The sequence below is a fragment of the Canis aureus genome, chromosome 5 (assembly GCF_053574225.1).
Source record: "Canis aureus isolate CA01 chromosome 5, VMU_Caureus_v.1.0, whole genome shotgun sequence".
Taxonomy (NCBI): Eukaryota; Metazoa; Chordata; class Mammalia; order Carnivora; family Canidae; genus Canis; species Canis aureus.
Genome location: NC_135615.1, coordinates 58,630,597 through 58,651,062, shown reverse-complemented (window position 1 = coordinate 58,651,062; position 20,466 = coordinate 58,630,597). Strand labels below are relative to the sequence as shown.

General features: G+C 41.0%; 1 protein-coding gene across 7 annotated transcripts in view; it reads right to left on the bottom strand.

Moving 5' to 3' along the window:
• Positions 1-20,466, bottom strand: part of LOC144314275 (uncharacterized) — a 66,426-nt gene extending 45,960 nt beyond the window's left edge. For 4 of the 7 annotated variants that reach the window (XM_077898210.1, XM_077898212.1, XM_077898213.1 and 1 more), the window contains exons 1-3: positions 20,231-20,466; positions 13,813-14,648; positions 13,602-13,726 (exon numbers count right to left, since the gene is read on the bottom strand). Coding sequence is in view for 3 of the 7 variants with exons in the window: in XM_077898212.1 (XP_077754338.1) it covers positions 13,602-13,638 (37 nt within the window). In the remaining 4 variants the exon portion in view is untranslated. The remainder of the gene's footprint in view (positions 1-13,601; positions 13,727-13,812; positions 14,649-20,230) is intronic. The other 3 variants (XR_013380108.1, XR_013380109.1, XR_013380110.1) reach the window with 2 other exon arrangements.

Sequence of the window (20,466 nt, the reverse complement as noted above, 5' to 3'; positions counted from 1 at the left end):
CAGCATCTCAAACCATGCTCTCCAACATACTTTCCCAATTGGCATTTCTCCTTCTTTCCTGGAATAACAAATGCTTAAGGAAATGGTTGGGGTTGGGGGCGCCAAGTGCTGACAAACTCTCTTTGGATTTTTAGCTTCCATCATACTTTCAAATACCAACAAAGCCTGTAATAGTAGTCTTTTCTGTTATGAGATGTATGATGACAAAAAAAGCCTCACAGGCAAACTTTTTAAAAGTTAAAATACTAAAAAGAGGTAGTTATACATAAAAGTAAAGATGTTGACTTTGAAAATAAGTCATAGGTTTATTTATTTTTTAAAAGATTTTATTTATTCATGATAGACACACACAGAAAGAGAGATAGGCAGAGACACAGGCAGAGGGAGGAGCAGGCCTGATGCAGAACTTGATCCCAGGACTCCAGGATCACACCCTGGGGCAAAGGCAGGCACTATACCACTGAGCCACCCAGGGATCCCAAAGTCATAGGTTTAAATCCTATCCTTATTAAATGGGTGATCTGCCAATAATGTTATACAAAAAATAAACTTATATCCTACCTTAAATCAAAATAAATTCCAGATGGCTTACAGATTTAGATGCAAAAGTGCTAGGAGAATACAGATGAACAGTTGTATACTCTTTAGTAGATAACATCTACATATAACACTCCGGTGGGCTAAACATTTATCAGACTTAACCACTGGTCCTTTAATTTAGGAGCCTAATTATTGGAAAAGGGTCTTTATATGTAATTAAGGTAAAGATTATGAAATAAAATCATCCTGGATTTACAATGGCCCTTTAACCCAATTAGCAATGTCCTTATAAGAGAATAAAAAGATATAGTAGGACACAGGGGCACTGAGAAAAAGGCCATGTGAAGATGGAGGCAAATATTCAAGTGAAACTGGCACAAGCTAAGGAAAACCAGGAACCCACCAGATGCTGAAAGAGGGAAGAAAGGAGCCTTTGGAGGGAGTTTAGCTCTTTCAATACTTTGATTTCCAACTTTAGGCCTCTAGAACTTTGAGAATAAATTCCAATTGTTGGAAGCTACCAAATTTTGGCGATTTGTTCTAGCAGCCCTATGAAACAAATAAAAACATTAAAATGTAAAATTCGGGGCACTGTGTGGCTCAGTGGTTGACAGTCTGCCTTCAGGTCAGGTTGTGATCCCAGGGTCCCAGGATCGAGTTCTCCATCAGGCTCCCTCTAGAGAGACTGCTTCTCCCTCTGCCCCTGTCTCCACCTCTCTGTCTCTCATGGATAGGTAAAATCTTTAAAAATAGATACATAAAGCCTAAAATGCCTAATGACTGAGAGAGGGAAGGCCATCTGAAGACACAGGAAAAAAGGCCATTTATAAGGCAAGGAGAAAAGCACAGAGAAACCAATCCTGCTAAAACTTTAATTTCAGAAGTTTTTAGAAATATGAGAAAATAAATTTCAATAGTTTGAGCCAAATAATAAATAAAATGTGTAGAATTCAAACTATCTCGACACAGAAAGTTTATAGATTAGTTAAATGAGGAGTATTCCAAAAGAAAGAAAAAGACAGGGAAACAAAGAATGGCCATTTAAAAAAAAAGGAATCAATGTTTGCTATATAATACTAGCAAGAATTAAAAAGAACCAGAGTGAAATAGAGATTAGAAAAACAAAAGATTGTATGTTTGCCAATTGAATTTAAATAAAAAAAAATCAGTGAAACTAAGTTTTGATTCTGTGACAATATAAGCCTTTCTAAAGGTTTGTCAGTTTTGTTTATCAAGACATAGAGAGAATCAAATACATGAAATACAAGAAATGAAAGAAGTTACAATCCCCAACATGGAAATACAAAGGATTAAAGAGAATATTATGAAAAATTATAAGCCAACAAATTAGACAACCTGCAAGGAATGAATTCATTTCTAGAAACATACAATCCTCCATGTCTCAACCATGAAATCATAGAAAATCTAGGTAGACTGATTAATACTAAGCAATTAATCAGTAACCAAAACACTCCCAATAAGCAAAAAATACAAGACCAGCTGAGTTCATTGGTGAATTCTACCAAATACTTAAGGAAGAATTAACACCTGTTCTTCTTAAACTACTTCAAAACAACTAGAAGAAGTAATGTTTCCAAATTCATTCGACAAGACCAACATTAACCGGACACCAAAATTATAGACCCATTTCCTGATTAAAATATATCCAAAAATCGCTAACAAAATATGAACAAATGAACTTCAACAACACATTCAAATGATCATCTACTATGATCAGGTGGGATTTGTTCCCGATGTGGAAGGGTAGGTCAATATTCATAAATCAAAGTAAATTACCAAAACAAGGTAATTACCAAAATAAAGGATAAAAATCAGACAATCATCTCAACAGATGCAGAAAGAAATATTGTCCATATCTCATTATCCATTCATGATAAAAAATGTCTCTAAAAGAGGGTGTAGAGGGAACATACCTCAACATAATAAAGACCATCTATAGCAAACCAACAACTGAATACTACTCAATGTTGAAAAGCTGGAAGCTTTGCCTCTAAGAGCAAGAAAAAGACAAGGATATCCATTCTCACCACTTTTATTTAACATATTATTGGAAGGCTCAGCTCACCAATCAGGCAAGAAATGAAGTAAACATCTTCCAATTAAAAGAAAAAGAAAACTGTCGCTACTTGCACATAACATAATACTACAAATAGAATACCCTAAGATTCCACCAAGAACTACTAAGACTAATAAACTGAGTAAAGATGCAGGATACAAAATTAATATACCGAAATCTGTTGTGTTTCTGTACACTAATAACAATGTAGCAAAAATGTTTTTTAAATCCTATGTACAATAGCATCAAAAAGAATAAAATACTGAGGAATAAATTTAATCAAGGAAGTAAAGGATCTATACTTTGAGAACTCTAAGACACTAATGAAAGAAACTGAAGATAACCCAGATGAATGGAAAGAAAAACCATGTTCATGGACTGGGATAATACTGTTAAAATCTCCGTACTACCCAAAGCAATCTAGAGATTTAATGCAAGACCGATCAAAATGCCAATAATAATTTTCACAGAACTAGAACAAACAATCCTCAAATTTGTGTGAAACCACAAAAGCCTCCAAATCACCAAAGCAATCATGAGAAAGAACAAAGCTGGAAATGGATGAAAGACCTAAATGTGAGACAGTAATGCAACAAAATCCTAGAGGAGAACAAAGGCGGCAACCTCTTGCTAGATACATCTCTAAAGGGAAGGGAAAAAAGGCAAAACATGAACTATTGGGAGGGACTTCATCAAGATAAAATGCTTCTCAAAGCAAAGGAAACAGTCGACAAAACCAAAAGACAACCGACAGAATGGGAGAAGATACTTGCAAGTGTCTCATTAGTTAAAGGACTAGTATCCAAAATCTATAAAGAACCTATCAACCTCAACACCCAAAGAATAATTCAACTGAAAAATGGGAAGAAGACATGAACAGACATTTCTCCAAGGAAGACAGACAAATGGCCAACAGATACATGGAAAAATGTTCACCATCACTCGGTATCTCGGAAATACAATTCAAAACCACAATGAGATAGCACTGCACTCCAGTCAGAATGGCTAAAATTAACAAGTCAGGAAGAAACAGAGGTTGGTGAGGATATGAAGAATGGGGATCCCTCTTATACTGTTGCTGGGAATGCAAGCTGGTGGAGCCACTCAGGAAAACAGGATGGAGGTTCCCCAAAAAGTTGAAAAGACAGCTACCCTATGACCCAGCCATTGCATTCCTAGGTATTTACCCCAAAGATAAACGTACCTGTGATCTGAAGGGGCACCTGCATCGGAATATTGATACCATCAATGTTCACAAGAGCCAAACTATGAGAGACCAGATGTCTATCAACAGATGAATGGATAAAGATGTCATGTAGACATATACAATGGAACCCTCCTTAGCCATAATTGAGGGCAGCCTGGGTGGCTCAGCGGTTTAGCCTGCAGCCTAGGGTGTGATCCTGGAGACCCGGGATAGGGTCCCTTGTCAGTCTTCCTGCATGGGGCCTGTTTCTCCCACTGCCTGTGTCTCTGCCTCTCTCTCTCTCTCTCTCTCTCTCTCTCTCTCTTTCTATCTCTATATATATCTGTCTCTCATGAATAAATAAATAAGACCTTAAAAGAAGAAATTTTGTCATTTGCAAGACATGGATAGAGCTAGAGGGTATCATGCTGAGTGAAGTAAGTCAATGAAAGAAAGATAAATATAGAATCTCACTCATATGGGAAATTTAAGAAACAAAACAGAGGATCATAGGGGAAGGGAGGAAAATACAAAACAAGATGAAATCTGAGATGGAGATAAACCACAAGAGACTTAATCATAGGAAACAAATGGAGGGTTGCTGGAGGGAAGAGAGGTGGTGGGATGTGGTAATTGGATGATGGACATTAAGGAGGTTACGCGTGATATAATGAGCACAAGGTATAAGACTGATTAAAAATAACTATAATCTACTTCCGAAAGTAATAACATATGTTAATTAACTGAATTTAATTTAAAACAATAAATTAAAAAAAATAAAGCTAGTCATATTACCATGCCAGATTTCAAACTATGCTACAAAGCATAGTAATCAAAACAGTTACAGGACATCTAGCTAGCTCAAATAGAGCATGAGACCCTGGATCTCTGGGTTGTGAGTTCAAACCCCATGTTAGGTATCAAGAAAAGAAGAAGAAAAGAAGAAGAAAAGAAAAGAAAGAAAAGAAAAGAAAAGAAAAGAAAAGAAAAGAAAAGAAAAGAAAAGAAAAGAAAAGAAAAGAAAGAAAAGAAAAGAAAAGAAAGAAAAGAAAAGAAAAGAAAGAAAAGGAAAGAGGAAGGAAGGAAGGAAGGAAGGAAGGAAGGAAGGAAGGAAGGAAAGAAAAGAAAGAAAAGAAGAAAGAAAGAAGAAAGAAAGAAAGAAAGAAAGAAAGAAAGAAAGAAAGAAAGAAAGAAAGAAAGAAAGAAAGAAGAAACAGGTATGGTACTGGCACAAAATTTAACAAAGATTGAAGGAACAGATAGAAATCCCAGAAATAAACCCACACTTACATAGTCAATTCATCTATGACAAAGAGGCAAGAAGATATAATAAAAACTTATATCTGCAGTAAACACTATTAGAAAAACTGGACGCCTACATGCAGAAGAATGAAACTGGACCACCTGCTTTCAGCATATACAAAAATAAACTCAAAACCAATGAAAGACCTAAATAGAAGTCCTGAAAGCATAAAACTCCTAGAAGAAAAGAGGAGCAATAATTTCTTGGACTCTGGCCTTAGCAGTATTCTTCTAGATCTGTGTCCGTAGGCAAAGGAAACCACAGCTAAAGCAAACAACTGGGAGTCCATGAAATCAAATGGCTTTTGCACCGTGATGGAAAGCATCAACAAAATAAAAAAGGAATCTACTACATAAATGAAGGTATAAATAAGTCTTATATGCAAAAGGTGTTAATATCCAAAATATACAAAGAACTCCTAAAACACAACAGTGAAAATAATTCAGTCCAACTGAAAAATGGAAAGAAGGCATGAACAGACATTTCTCCAAAGATGACCTACAGAGAGCCAAGAGACCCATGAAGAGATGTACCACATCAATCCTCATTAGAAAAATGCAAATCAAAACCAAAATGAGATATCACCTCATACCCATCAGAATGGCTAAAATAAAAAACACAAGAAACAAGTATTGGTGAGTATGTGGAGAAAAAGGAACACTTGTGCACTGTTGGGTGGGAGTGTAAATTGGTGCAGGCCCTATGGAAAATAGTATGAAAGTTCCTCCAAAAATTAAAAACAGAAATACCAAGTGATTCAGCCATCCCAATGGTTGGGCATTTATTCAAAGAAAATGAAACTACTAATTCAAAAAGATCTATGCACCCTCCATGTTGACTGCAGCATTATTTACAATAGCCAAGGTATGGGAGCAACTCAAGTATCCATCAATAGATGAACGGATAAAGAAGATGTCACTTACACACACACACACACACACACACACACACACACACACATACACACACGCAGGATTATTACTCAGTTGTAGAAAGATTTTGCCATTTGTGATAAAATGGATGGACCCAGAGGGCATCGTGCTAAGTAAAATAAATCAGAAAAAGAAAAATGCCATACATATGATTTCACTTCTTTGTGGAGTCTAAAAAACAAAACAGAAACAGACCCATAAAAATACAGAGAATAAACTGGTAATTGCCAGATGGGAGGAGGGTCAAAGGATATTGGATAAAACAGGTGAAGGGCTTTAAGAGGTATAGACTTCCAGGTATAAAGTAAGTCACAGGGATAAAAAGTACTACGCAGAAAATACAGTAATATCACCCTAACTTAGTCGGCAGAGGGTAATTACACTTATGAAGGTGAGCATATCATGACACTATGTAATCGTCAAATCATGATGTTGTACCTCTGAAATCAAAATAATCTTGTAGGTCTGCTATACTTCAATTTAAAAATAAATGTCACTCAAGCGCACATGGAACTTTCTCCAGAATAGACCACATATTGGGTCACAAATCGGGTCTGAACCGATACCAAAAGATTGGGATTGTCCCCTGCATATTCTCAGACCATAATGCCTTGAAATTAGAACTAAATCACAACAAGAAGTTTGGAAGGACCTCAAACACGTGGAGGTTAAGGACCATCCTGCTAAAAGATAAAAGGGTCAACCAGGAAATTAAGGAAGAATTAAAAAGATTCATGGAAACTAATGAGAATGAAGATACAACCGTTCAAAATCTTTGGGATGCAGCAAAAGCAGTCCTAAGGGGGAAATACATCGCAATACAAGCATCCATTCAAAAACTGGAAAGAACTCAAATACAAAAGCTAACCTTACACATAAAGGAGCTAGAGAAAAAACAGCAAATAGATCCTACACCCAAGAGAAGAAGGGAGTTAATAAAGATTCGAGCAGAACTCAACGAAATCGAGACCAGAAGAACTGTGGAACAGATCAACAGAACCAGGAGTTGGTTCTTTGAAAGAATTAATAAGATAGATAAACCACTAGCCAGCCTTATTAAAAAGAAGAGAGAGAAGACTCAAATTAATAAAATCATGAATGAGAAAGGAGAGATCACTACCAACACCAAGGAAATACAAACGATTTTAAAACCATATTATGAACAGCTATACGCCAATAAATTAGGCAATCTAGAAGAAATGGACGCATTCCTGGAAAGCCACAAACTACCAAAACTGGAACAGGAAGAAATAGAAAACCTGAACAGGCCAATAACCAGGGAGGAAATTGAAGCAGTCATCAAAAACCTCCCAAGACACAAGAGTCCAGGGCCAGATGGCTTCCCAGGGGAATTTTATCAAACGTTTAAAGAAGAAACCATACCTATTCTACTAAAGCTGTTTGGAAAGATAGAAAGAGATGGAGTACTTCCAAATTCGTTCTATGAGGCCAGCATCACCTTAATTCCAAAACCAGACAAAGACCCCACCAAAAAGGAGAATTGCAGACCAATATCCCTGATGAACATGGATGCAAAAATTCTCAACAAGATACTGGCCAATAGGATCCAACAGTACATTAAGAAAATTATTCACCATGACCAAGTAGGATTTATTCCTGGGACACAAGGCTGGTTCAACACCCGTAAAACAATCAATGTGATTCATCATATCAGCAAGAGAAAAACCAAGAACCATATGATCCTCTCATTGGATGCAGAGAAAGCATTTGACAAAATACAGCATCCATTTCTGATCAAAACTCTTCAGAGTGTAGGGATCGAGGGAACATTCCTTGACATCTTAAAAGCCATCTATGAAAAGCCCACAGCAAATATCATTCTCAATGGGGAAGCACTGGGAGCCTTTCCCCTAAGATCAGGAACAAGACAGGGATGTCCACTCTCACCACTGCCGTTCAACATAGTACTGGAAGTCCTAGCCTCAGCAATCAGACAACAAAAAGACATTAAAGGCATTCAAATTGGCAAAGAAGAAGTCAAACTCTCCCTCTTCGCCGATGACATGATACTCTACATAGAAAACCCAAAAGTCTCCACCCCAAGATTGCTAGAACTCATACAGCAATTCGGTAGTGTGGCAGGATACAAAATCAATGCCCAGAAGTCAGTGGCATTTCTATACACTAACAATGAGACTGAAGAAAGAGAAATTAAGGAGTCAATCCCATTTACAATTGCACCCAAAAGAATAAGATACCTAGGAATAAACCTAACCAAAGATGTAAAGGATCTATACCCTCAAAACTATAGAACACTTCTGAAAGAAATTGAGGAAGACACAAAGAGATCGAAAAATATTCCATGCTCATGGATTGGCAGAATTAATATTGTGAAAATGTCAATGTTACCCAGGGCAATATACACGTTTAATGCAATCCCTATCAAAATACCATGGACTTTCTTCAGAGAGTTAGAACAAATTATTTTAAGATTTGTGTGGAATCAGAAAAGACCCCGAATAGCCAGGGGAATTTTAAAAAAGAAAACCATATCTGAGGGCATCACAATGCCAGATTTCAGGTTGTACTACAAAGCTGTGCTCATCAAGACAGTGTGGTACTGGCACAAAAACAGACACATAGATCAGTGGAACAGAATAGAGAATCCAGAAGTGGACCCTGAACTTTATGGGCAACTAATATTCGATAAAGGAGGAAAGACTATCCATTGGAAGAAAGACAGTCTCTTCAATAAATGGTGCTGGGAAAATTGGACATCCACATGCAGAAGAATGAAACTAGACCACTCTCTTTCACCATACACAAAGAAAAACTCAAAATGGATGAAAGATCTAAATGTGAGACAAGATTCCATCAAAATCCTAGAGAAGAACACAGGCAACACCCTTCTTGAACTCGGCCATAGTAACTTCTTGCAAGATACATCCACGAAGGCAAAAGAAACAAAAGCAAAAATGAACTATTGGGACTTCATCAAGATAAGAAGCTTTTGCACAGCAAAGGATACAGTCAACAAAACTCAAAGACAACCTACAGAATGGGAGAAGATATTTGCAAATGACGTATCAGATAAAGGGCTAGTTTCCAAGATCTATAAAGAACTTATTAAACTCAACACCAAAGAAACAAACAATCCAATCATGAAATGAACAGAAATCTCACAGAGGAAGACATAGACATGGCCAACATGCATATGAGAAAATGTTCTGCATCACTTGCCATCAGGGAAATACAAATCAAAACTACAATGAGATACCACCTCACACCAGTGAGCATGCTAGTAGTCTAAACCACACCCCAAAATGATTCACGGATTAATCTACAGGCCAGAGACTGACGGAGAGATCTCTACTAGTATTTGCTTTAGTGGCTAGAGCAGCAAAACACGTATGCTGAGCAACTCAGCAACATCTCATCATTCTCCTTTCATCCTCCCCAGTGATTTTAATTCAGAGCACATTTACCCTCTTCTAAACTGGCCATTTCCCATTATGTGCTGTGGTTTTGCCCCACACTAAGAGGTGTGGGTGCAGGTGCTTGACTAGCTTATGAATTCCAAGGTCGCTTCAGAAAGATTACACATGATGCCCTCATTCAAAATATCTGAACATATACCAAGTTCATGAGACACTTCAGTTTCTCCCCAAGGTCTCTAACACATAATAGATAATTTTCTTAGAAGTGCACACAAGCACACGCACACACGCGCGCACACACACACACACACACACACAATCAGGTGGGTCCAAGAGTAAGGCCAGCCAGCATTCTGTCTCTGACTAAGGGCAGTATGGAGGAAAACAATAATAAGGGAAGGTTTTATATAAGAGTACTTACAACATTTCATTCAGTGCCTTCATATACATTTTTAAAAAATACCAAAACCACAGAAAATAAGAAAAAACTGGAAAGTACCCAGGAGCAAAGAACACTGCAGAAAACACTGCAGAGATTAAATTGTGAAATGCAAACAAGATAAAACCAATAAAGAGGCAGATCACTGTGGTAATGCTGAAGTTCTGTATCTCTGATTTTTGCACGGTTATATGAATTCACACCTGTGATAACATGGTACCCAGGACAACTTCCTGGTGATGACACCATGGTATCATGATGGGAGATGTAACCACTAGGGGAAATGGTAATCCCTCTATAAGATCTTTATAACCTCCTGTGGATCTATAATTTTTTCCAAAATAATAAGATCTTAATGGATTACAGAGACAATAAGTGCCAAAGTCAAGCAAAATAGATCCCACATATGCATCACCCGAGTTCTGGGGGCTGGAGCAAATTGTCCTTAATAAATAAATTGCTTGAGTCTACATACGGAAGAGTAACCATGAAGAGTCAACAAGAGATACAGCCTAATCAAACTAAAGGACACTTGAAGGAGAGAGCATCTTTGGCTGAAGCTTACAAGAAAAAAAATCAAGTCAATTGTGAGGAAGGAAAAACTGAGGTGCCTCATATTTCCCTGCTATGTTCCACAGAAACAGGAAAGCTATCCCTACAAAATAAAAATATAAGGGATGAAAGCAGAAGCAGACAACTTGAAACACACCCTGCTATGCTTTCATTATCAAAGCCACAGGTTAACTGTGGAACATGAAAGAGCCTAGTGCGTACTGTTCCCTCTGTTCTCTGAGCAAAAGACCACAGAGTACATTCTTTAGTCAGTTGGGCTGGGCTGGGGGGGGACACCTGATGGCTAGTTAAGAATATATTTAAAGACAGAATAAGAACTAAACAAGTGTAGGATATGGTGATCAATCAAAATGCAAATGAAATGCCAATGTAGGAATTATGAAACTAAAAAAGAAAAAGGTGGAAAGGAAAAGAACATGAGAATAACCTCCCTAATTGTGTTCTTGGTCAAAGATGCTATTATGGGTTGAGCTGTATTTCCAAGAAAACAAATTAAACCCAATACTTCAGAACATGACTATATTTGGAAATGGGATCCCCGCAGATGTAATTAGTTAAAATAGGATCATAGTGGAATAGGCTGGGCCCTTAATCCAATGTGAATGCAGAGACAGAGATTAGAGTAATTCATCAACAAACCAATGGATGCCTAGGACTACCAGAAGCTGTAAGATGTAAGGAAGGTTTCCCCTGTAAAAGCTTCAGTTGAAAGGCTTTATTGTAAGTAATCTCTACACCCCACAAGGGGTTAGACTTCACAGCCCTCAAATCAAGATTTAAGGGCTCTCCCAACTGAGCCAGCCAGGCATCCCCTTCCCTAAAAGCTTCAGGGAGAACATGGCCCTGAACTTCTAGCCTACAGAGTGTGAGGCAATAACTTTCTGTTGTGTTAAGCTGCCCAGTTTGGGACACCATGGCAGCCATGGGAAACTAATAAACTTGGGACTCAAAGAATATCACTTAAAATCTGACAAAGCAAGTGTCAGAAGCAGAAGCATATTGGACAGTACAAAGATAAATGCTCAGATAACTTTACAGACAAATATGAGAGGGGAGACCAAGAAAAATCAGTAGATGACATCAGTCATGACAAGTCAAGGACGGATAATGTTCAAATTTCGTTGGGCTAGATGAATTTTAATGTCTTACACACATAAACTGTGGAGACAAGGCTGTGCATATGAAAAAGTGTTAAGATGAGGTATCTAAGTGTCACTGAAACAGGAAAGAATTTTAGCCCTCTACTAAGAGTTCTAGCTTACCCATACCATTTCAGACAAATATGCAAAACTCCAATGGCAACTAGGGAACAATTTACTAGGTAACCTTGAAGTCAGATTGAATTTCAACTTGTTTCTAATTACTGAGCATTTTTGATAATGTCACCGTTTAGGTAAGTTTTTCTATTTATTAAAATCTTCCAATAGGGAAACATACAAAAGATGTTTTATAAAGCCATAAGAGGGGCACCTAGGGAACTCAGCTGGTGTCTGACTCTTGATTTTGGTACGGGTCATGATCTCAGGGTTGTGAGACTGAGCCCCACATCACGCTCTACGCGGGGCACAGAGACTGCTTAAGATTCTCTCTCCCTCCCTGCCTGCTTTATAGAAAAAAACACATGAAAGAGAAATTGGGAAATTTAACAATGAATTTTCTATATGGCAAAAAATACAAGCAAAGTAAAACAAAAAAAAATTTTTCTAAAGGCTAGGAACTATAACTCCTTCTTTACAAATGACTATTCATTCTCCCTAATACATCAAGAGTTCCTCGAAATGGAGGCCAAAAGAATACTAAAAATCCATGAAAAAAAGGAGCAACAAACATGGATAGTCATAGCAAATACAGAGGAAATGATGGTCACAATCACACCCCAAAAATTTGAATTAAAGTTATACCGAGATACTATTTTTTTTTGCCTATCAAAATGTCAACAATTAAAAAGTTTTATAAACCTTCTGCTGACGAGTTTATGGGAAAACAGGCCCTGTCTAAAACTGTTGGTAGGAAAACTTAATAAGTACCTTTATGGAGTGGTTCTACTAATTTAATATGAACATGAATACAAATACTCTTTGATCCAAAAATCTCATTTCTGAGAACTTACCCTATAGACCTATTTCACACGACCACAGTGATGATAATACAAATGAAGCTGTAATAAGTAACCTTATATAGCCAAACATCCACAGTAAGGATATATATTCATATTTGGTTATGCATGCATAAGGAAACTCTAGGATACCTGAGAAACTAATAATAGCAGTTCCCTGGTGAGAAGGGATTCGGGAACAAGCAGACAAGGAACACAGTAACGAAGGAAAATACACACAGGTGCATGAGTCCATCTACACGCAAATACACATGTAGACATTTCATAAAGCAATGAACTTGCACTGTTCAAAAGGTACACACACATATACCTATATAGATAATTTTCGAATAATGCAAATTATGGCCCATTAAAATATGACACTTTAAAAAGTCCTTATAACTTGATGGTTAAATTAGTTTACAGTTTCAGTTAAAATCTGTGAAGTATCAGTATTCTTCTAGTATTTAGCAATCTCAAGGCTTAAAACCTCAAATTAATACTACAAGATAAAAAAAATCTAAACCTTTAAGCTATTTCAAATGCTGATAAGAAAACAGTGAGACAGATATTCTCCTCATACACTGAGGTGAGAACACGAGTCTTTAAGACCTATTTAGAAAATAATGTGCTAATAATTTCACCTCTAGGTATCTAGCCTTAGGAAGTCAGACGAAACATTAAAAAAATTTTATAGGCAAAGCTGTTCATCTCAAATGGCAAAACAGACGATAAATAAAATAAAATGGCAAAAGGTAGTAAAATATAGTATCAACCCCTACCCACCAGGGGCATCAAATAATCCATGACTGATTCAGGATGTAGGCTGTAACATTATTACTTTTCTCTTAAACACAAAGAATCATTATAGTAAGTGCAAACAAGAAACTATAAAAATGTGCAGAGAAAAATGGCTTGAAACAAATTAAAAAAATATTTGCAATGGTTACCTTTGAGAAATGAACCTATAAGCGATATTTTTCTTCTCTACGCGTTTTCCAATTTTTTTATAGTGAACACGTATTTTTATTAAAGAAAAAAGAAAGGTAAGTACCTACCCTCATAAACTTGTTCCAGAAATTTCACTAGGAGCATGATTCAGTGGAGAAGAGGAAGGTCTGAAGCTATCTTGGTCATCCTCTGAGCCATATCCACCATCTTCAGGAGACGGATTTTTGCAAACCTATCAGAAAGGTGTTATTTTCCAATGAGAACAACAAAATAATGACTTATAATTCTGTGAACATGAACAATTACTTCAACACTTACCAACATTCTTAGGTGCAACTATGCAATGTTTTCGAACAAAAGTCACATGTTTTTCACTGTTGCTTGCTTCACTGGCACATTCACTTTCCCTCTGATATTCTTCATTATTTGGTATTTCTTCACACTTTTCTGACAGTCAAACAGATGCTAGGCTGGGATTCCTTACTAATGAATCACTATCAGATTTTGGAGTGGATACCGATGGGACTGTTACACGGTTACCAATATCTGGTAATTTGGTGTCAATAGGATAGGGCTTCATGTCAACTACCATATGTTCATTCTCTTTTCTATTTGTAAGAATTGAATGTGGAAAGTTTGTTCTAAATGATTTCTGATTCTCACTCTTTCCATTTTCAGCATAAAAAGTAAATACTATATTTTATTCCGGTTCCCTTAGGGTTTTATCAGTAGCACCCAAGTCCACTGTATGGATGTCTTGTGTAGTCTGTTCTTTTGGCAAAGATAAATCCCAAATATCAGATGTACTACTGGCTCTTGAAAAGTCTTCCAGTCCACATTCATATCTACTAACTTCTGTTCTGGTAAGGTATTTCTCCATATCAAATATGCTGGAGCCACTACTTTTTTCTATATCACTAGGGAAGAAATGAGACTCCATGGAATAGTCCTTCTGTTCATTATCCTCCTGAAAAGTCTTCTCTCTAGTTTCATTTGAAAGTGCCTCGATCATGGCAGGAAGTTGGGAAGGATCAGTAGTCACTGTTGCATCTGCAATGGCTGAAGCAATGGTGCTTATCCTACGTACAGAATCACCACCAGTAGGTAGCTTGTGTTTTGTCTCTTTGGGGTTTCCTTCCCATGAAGAAATTGTCCTAGAAAGAAAATTCACATCAGATAAATTTTCTCAGTTCCATGGACATGTACATATTAGTGTAATCTTTAGGCATTACATAAAATTTCACAGCAGCTTAAAGTTAATGGCATACCGATTAAATACCCTCATTAAATAAAGACACTTGGTATCAACTTTAATGATAGAGTACTGGGTTATTCAGAGTTGGATTATCAAGCAAACAAAAATCTTCAGTAGTTAAAGAGATGATAAAGAGGAATTAAAACTTAACCAGACAGTAATTTAAAGCAAAAAATTGGGGCACCTGGGTAGCTCAGATGGTTAAGTGCCCAACGGCGGCTCAGTTCATCATCCCAGGGTCCTAGGACCTAGCCTTGCATTGAATTCCCTGCAAAGGGAGGAATCTGCTTCTCCCTCTCCCTCTGACATTCCCCTTGGTTGGGCCCTTTCTCTTTCTCTCTCTCTGTCAAAAATTTAAAAATGAAACAGAAACTTAAGACTGAAATTGAGAATCCATTGAGCCATTGTGATTCCAAGTATAATTCTTGGTAATTTCATTCAATTGTTAGAATGATTTATGAACCAGGCATAAATAGGAACCATGGGTAAACAACTGAAATGGAACCAAAAGCAAAGAAACATAAACCTATCTAATACTTAAAAATCCAAGGTAAGACTTCTATCTCCAGTAATAGCAGACTAAGCAATGCAAACTAACTCTGGCTGAGAGCAATTAGAGCTGGATAGAATATCCAGAAGCATCTCTTAGAAGGCATTGCCGAGCTAAAAAATGAACAAAAAACCACTGAGCCAAAATCCAAGACAAGAAACGATACAAGTACTGAGGAGGCTCTTCCCTGGGGGGCGGGGGGAAATTTGTTGCTTCAAGATGATGCTGTGGATAAGACTTGAAGAATAAATTCAGCAAAGCTATTCCTATGGGAGTGAGGGTATAAAAACAGAGTTCCGTGCCCAAAAATGATTAGTGGTAAGGAATAGCCGGGACAAACACCCATGCTTTCGGATAAGACCACAAAGGGCTACACACCCTCAGAGAAAAGGAAAACCAAAAATAGGCTGCCCCTCAGAAGGACGGAGGGCCAGTTCCAATCAGCTTCAATCCAAGAACTGGACCGAAGAGATCTGAGACTGCTAGTATTCCTCATTCATGTTAGAAGCAAACAGAAGTCCTGTCTGGAAGACTGTACGTCCCATGGCCTCAAATTATTTCAGGGACTTTTCATGTAGAAGTCTACCCCTCCATTCATGAATGACACATGGCGTTCCAAGATAATGTGGCCCAAATCCCAGAGAAACAGACTCATGAGGGATATACAGCAATGAAGCCATCAGAACCCAAAACACATCTAAATCTAAAATAAGTATCTAAAACATAAAACCTAAAACATACTTAAGTAAATAAAAGACGATAACGAGAATCAGAGAACTAGAAATTATTAAAAAGAATTAAATGTAAATCATATAATCCAAACTTACAGGAAACAAAATAAGAATCTAGTGGATGGGTTTCATAACAAACTGGATCCAACTGAAAAAAGAATGAGACTTATAAGTCTGAAAAAAAATCCAGAATAAACTATGAAAGAGAAAGTAACAGAAAATACACAACGGAACAGAAGTACCAGGAAGAAAGCTACTCTGAGAAAACCTAACATACTTGTACATGAACTTTCAAAAGAAAAAGGACAGATAATGGAACAAATGGTTTCTTGGAAGATATAGAGGCTGATAATTTTCTAAAACTTGTGAAAGTCAACAATTCAAGATGTTAGGAGGCCTACACACACTAAGCAGGATAAAACAAAAGATTTCTAAGCACATCACAGTAAAATAGATAAAAATCAAAGTAAAAAATTTTGAGAGCAGCCAGAGATAGTAAAATACATTATCTTTAGTAAAGTTAACAGGAAGATTGGTAACAGACCTTTAAAATGAAATGTGAAATGGTCTATTCAAATTGCTGAGTTATTTCCAACATGGAAGTCTGTACTAAACAAACACATGCTTCAAAAATAAAGGTGTGAGCAGCCCTGGTGGCTCAGTGGTTTACCACCGCCTCCAGCGCAGTGTGGGATCCCGGAGACCCGGGATTGAGTCCCATGTCAGGCCCCCTGCATGGAGCCTGCTTCGCCCTCTGCCTGTGAAATCCATCTGGACCAGTGGATCATTTCAAGCTCTTGTCTCTTTGGAGATGTAGTGTTTAGAAGATCTTTAGAAGATCGTTCAGTAGCAGAAATTGCCGTGTGGAATTCTCCAACTATTAGTGTATTATTATCTAAGTAGATCTTTACTTTGGTTATGAATTGATAGACTTGGCAGCTCCCACATTAGGGGCATAACTATTCATGATTTTTTGGTCCTCTTGTTGGGTAGACCCGTTAAGTATGATATAGTGTCCCTCTTCAGAGAGATAGCATTCTAATTTGTATGTACCTAAAAAGAGAGCTTCAAAATTTTCAAAGTAAATACTACCAGACTCACGGTGAATATCAGGCAAATTCATCATCATAGTGTGAGACATTAACACCTAAGTAACTGAAAGAACAAGTACAATAATTTTAAGTGTAGTTTCCACACTATGATTTAATAAGTTTTACCTGAATAAAATATACAGAAGAGAGCAACCAAGGATCACAGCAAGGCATTCCTGTCACATGTATAGAAAATATTTTGAAAAACGGAACAGGGTATCCCTGGGTGGCTCCGCGGTTTAGTGCCTGCATTCGGCCCAGGGGATGATCCTTGAGTCCTGGTATTGAGTCCCACGTCAGCCTCCCTGTATGGAGCCTGCTTCTTCTCTGCCTGAGTCTGTGTGTGTCTCCCATGAATAAATATTAAAACCTCTCAAAAAATAAAAATAAAAAATGGAACCAATTTTGAGCCATTTATCATGTTTCAAAACATTTCAAAAGACTAAAACCAAGCTTTCTCTGACTGCAGGCCAACAGGCCTACAATCAGCATTTAAAAATCTGCAAACTCCCCAAATGTTTGGAAACTAGGCAATACACCTGTAAAACACAATGGACCAGAGATATGGGAAATAGGTTAAAAGGAACAAAAACCATGTGAGATATCTAAACATATAGGATGTACAAAATAGTATGGGACACAACAACATCCTTGCTTTAAGGGAAATGTATACCATCAGATATTTATATAAGAGAAGCAGAAATGCAGACAAGTTAAGCTAAACGAATTATCTCCAGAAGTTAGAAAGAACTATATATTAAATCCACGTTACATATATGGAAGGAAATGAAGACCACAAGATACGAATAGAAAACAGAAAAAAAATAGTGAGTTAATTAAATTGAGAAATCACTGGTAAGAATCGACTTAGAAAAAAGAGAGGGGAAATAAAGCAAATACGTAACAATGAAGTTGTCCCTTAAAAACCTAAAATGAAATTAGGGGCACCTGGGTGGCTTAGTGGTTGAGGGCCTGGCTTTGGCTCAGATCCTCAGCCTGGGGTCCTGGGATTGAGTCCAGCCATTGGGATCCCTGCAGGGGCCATGCTTCTCCCACTGCCTAAGTGTCCTTCATGAATAAATAAATAAACTCTTTAAAGAAGAAATCTAAAATATTAAACGATCAAACAATCACAAGAGAACATTGTGATCAATATTTGTCAATTAAAATAGAGATACATTATCGAGTTTAGATAAAAGATGTAATAATTCCTAGGAAACCACAATTTCCTAAAACTGACACAAGATTTAAACATCAGAATAGTCCTACAACTATTAAAGAAATTGAAGGATACTTGGGTGGCTCAGCTGGTAAAGCACCTGGCTTCCGCTCAGGTCATGATCTTGGGATCCTGGGATCCAGCCCTGAGTCAGGGTCCATGACAGAGAAGGGGCGCCACCCGGGGAAAGCGCAGGGGGCCGCAGGGCACCTCGGCCGCCCCACCCCCACCCCCACCCCCAAGCCTCCGCCCGCGCCCGGGCCTCACTCACCGGCCTCCCACCACACAGGGCGGACTCCGCCCACCGGTACCGCGGCCGCTGCCCGCCGAAGCCTTTGCCCGGACCAGGCGGACGGGGTGACAACGACCCTGCCCCCTCAGCCAGAGGCGTCCGCAGCCAGGCCCCTGAGGACCAACCGCCCCCGGAGCCAGACCGGCTCTGACTGGCTTTCCCAGGGTGGCGCCCGCGCCCACGCCTCACTCACTGGCCTCCCCGACACAGGGCGGACTCCACCCGCCGCCACAGCCGCCGCCGCCGCCGCGTTCTGGACCAGGCGGAAAGGGTGATGACGACCCTCCGGCCTCGGCCAGAGGCGTCCACAGCGAGGCCTGTAAAGCCGGACCGTCTCCCGCGCCGGACGGGCTCTGAATGGCTTCCCCGCCTTGGCCCACGCGCCGGGCCGGCTGGGGCTCGAGTGCAACAGCGCCCGAGGCTCCTCGGCCGGCGTCACGCATGCGAGTGGGAGCTCCCAAGCTCAGCGCGGAGCCTTAACCCTTCCGCCCCGGCGGGGGACAGAGGGGGCTTGGAAGAGCGCGGCCCGCGGGGCGAAGATGCCCACAGCGGCCACGCACAGGCTGCCTCGGCTATGTCGGGCTGCGAACGCCCGGAGCCCAGCCGCGCGGGTGGGGCGCGGGGTTAAGTTTAGAAGCTCCGGAGGCCGCTCCAGACTCTCGGCCGCCGCCGCCGCCATCGTCGCCGCTCCCGCCCTGGACCGGACCCAGGGGAGACCAGGGGGCCAGTAGGCACCTCGGTCGCCCCCACGCCCACCCCCACCCCAGGCCTGCGCTCGCACCTCCCTCACCGGCCTCCTCGACACAGGGCGGACTGATGGCCGCTGCTGCTGCCGCCGCTCCCACCCTTGTCCGGACCCCGGGGGGAGCCCAGGGGGCCACCGGGCACCTCGACCGCCCCTACCTCCCACCCCGACCCCTACCCAGGCCTGCGCCCGCGCCCGCGCCTCACTCACCGGCCTCCCTCGAAACAGGGCGGACTCCACCCGCTGCCGCCGCCGCAGCCGCCACTACCGACCTCGTCTGGACCCGGGGGGGCGGGGCGCAGGTGGCCACCTGGCACCTCAGCCGCCCCCACCCTCACCCTCACCCCCAGCCCCAGGCCTGCACCCCGCCCCTCCCTCACCGCCCTCCACTGACAAACGGCAGACTGCGCCCGCCGCCACCGCCGCCGCCACCGCTGCCAGCGCCGCCGCCGCTCCCGCCCTGGTCCGGACCCGAGGAGACCAGGGCGCCAACCGGCACCACGGCCGCCGCCAACCCCACAACCAGGACTGCGCCCGCGCCACGCTCGCCGGCCTCCACTGACACAGGGCGTGCTCCGCCCGCCGCTGCCGCAGCCGCCACCGCCGCTCCCGCCCTTGTCCGGACCCCGGGGGCACGCAGGGCGCCAGCTGGCACCTCGGCGGCCCCCACAGCAGCCCCCACCCCCAGACCTGCGCCCGCACCTCACCCACCGACCTCTCCGATGCAGGGCGGACTCAACCCACCGCCACCGCCGCCACCGCTCCCGCCCTTCTCCGGTCCCGGGGGAAGCGCAGGGGGCTACCCGGCACCTCGGCCGCCCCCACCCCAGATCGGAGCCCGCGCCTCACTCACCGGCCTCCCGGGACACTGGCTGGGCTCCGCCCTCCGCTGCCAACGCCGCCACCGCCACCACCGTTGTCTGGAGCAGGCGGTCAGTGTGACGACGACCCTCCCGCCTCGGCCAGAGACGTCCACAGCGAGGCCCCTGCGGCCAGACCGATCCCTGAGCGAGACGGGCTCTGACTGGCCTCCAGGCGGTGGCAACCACGCTGGGCCGCATTGGGCTCCGAGTGCGCATGCGCGGGGGC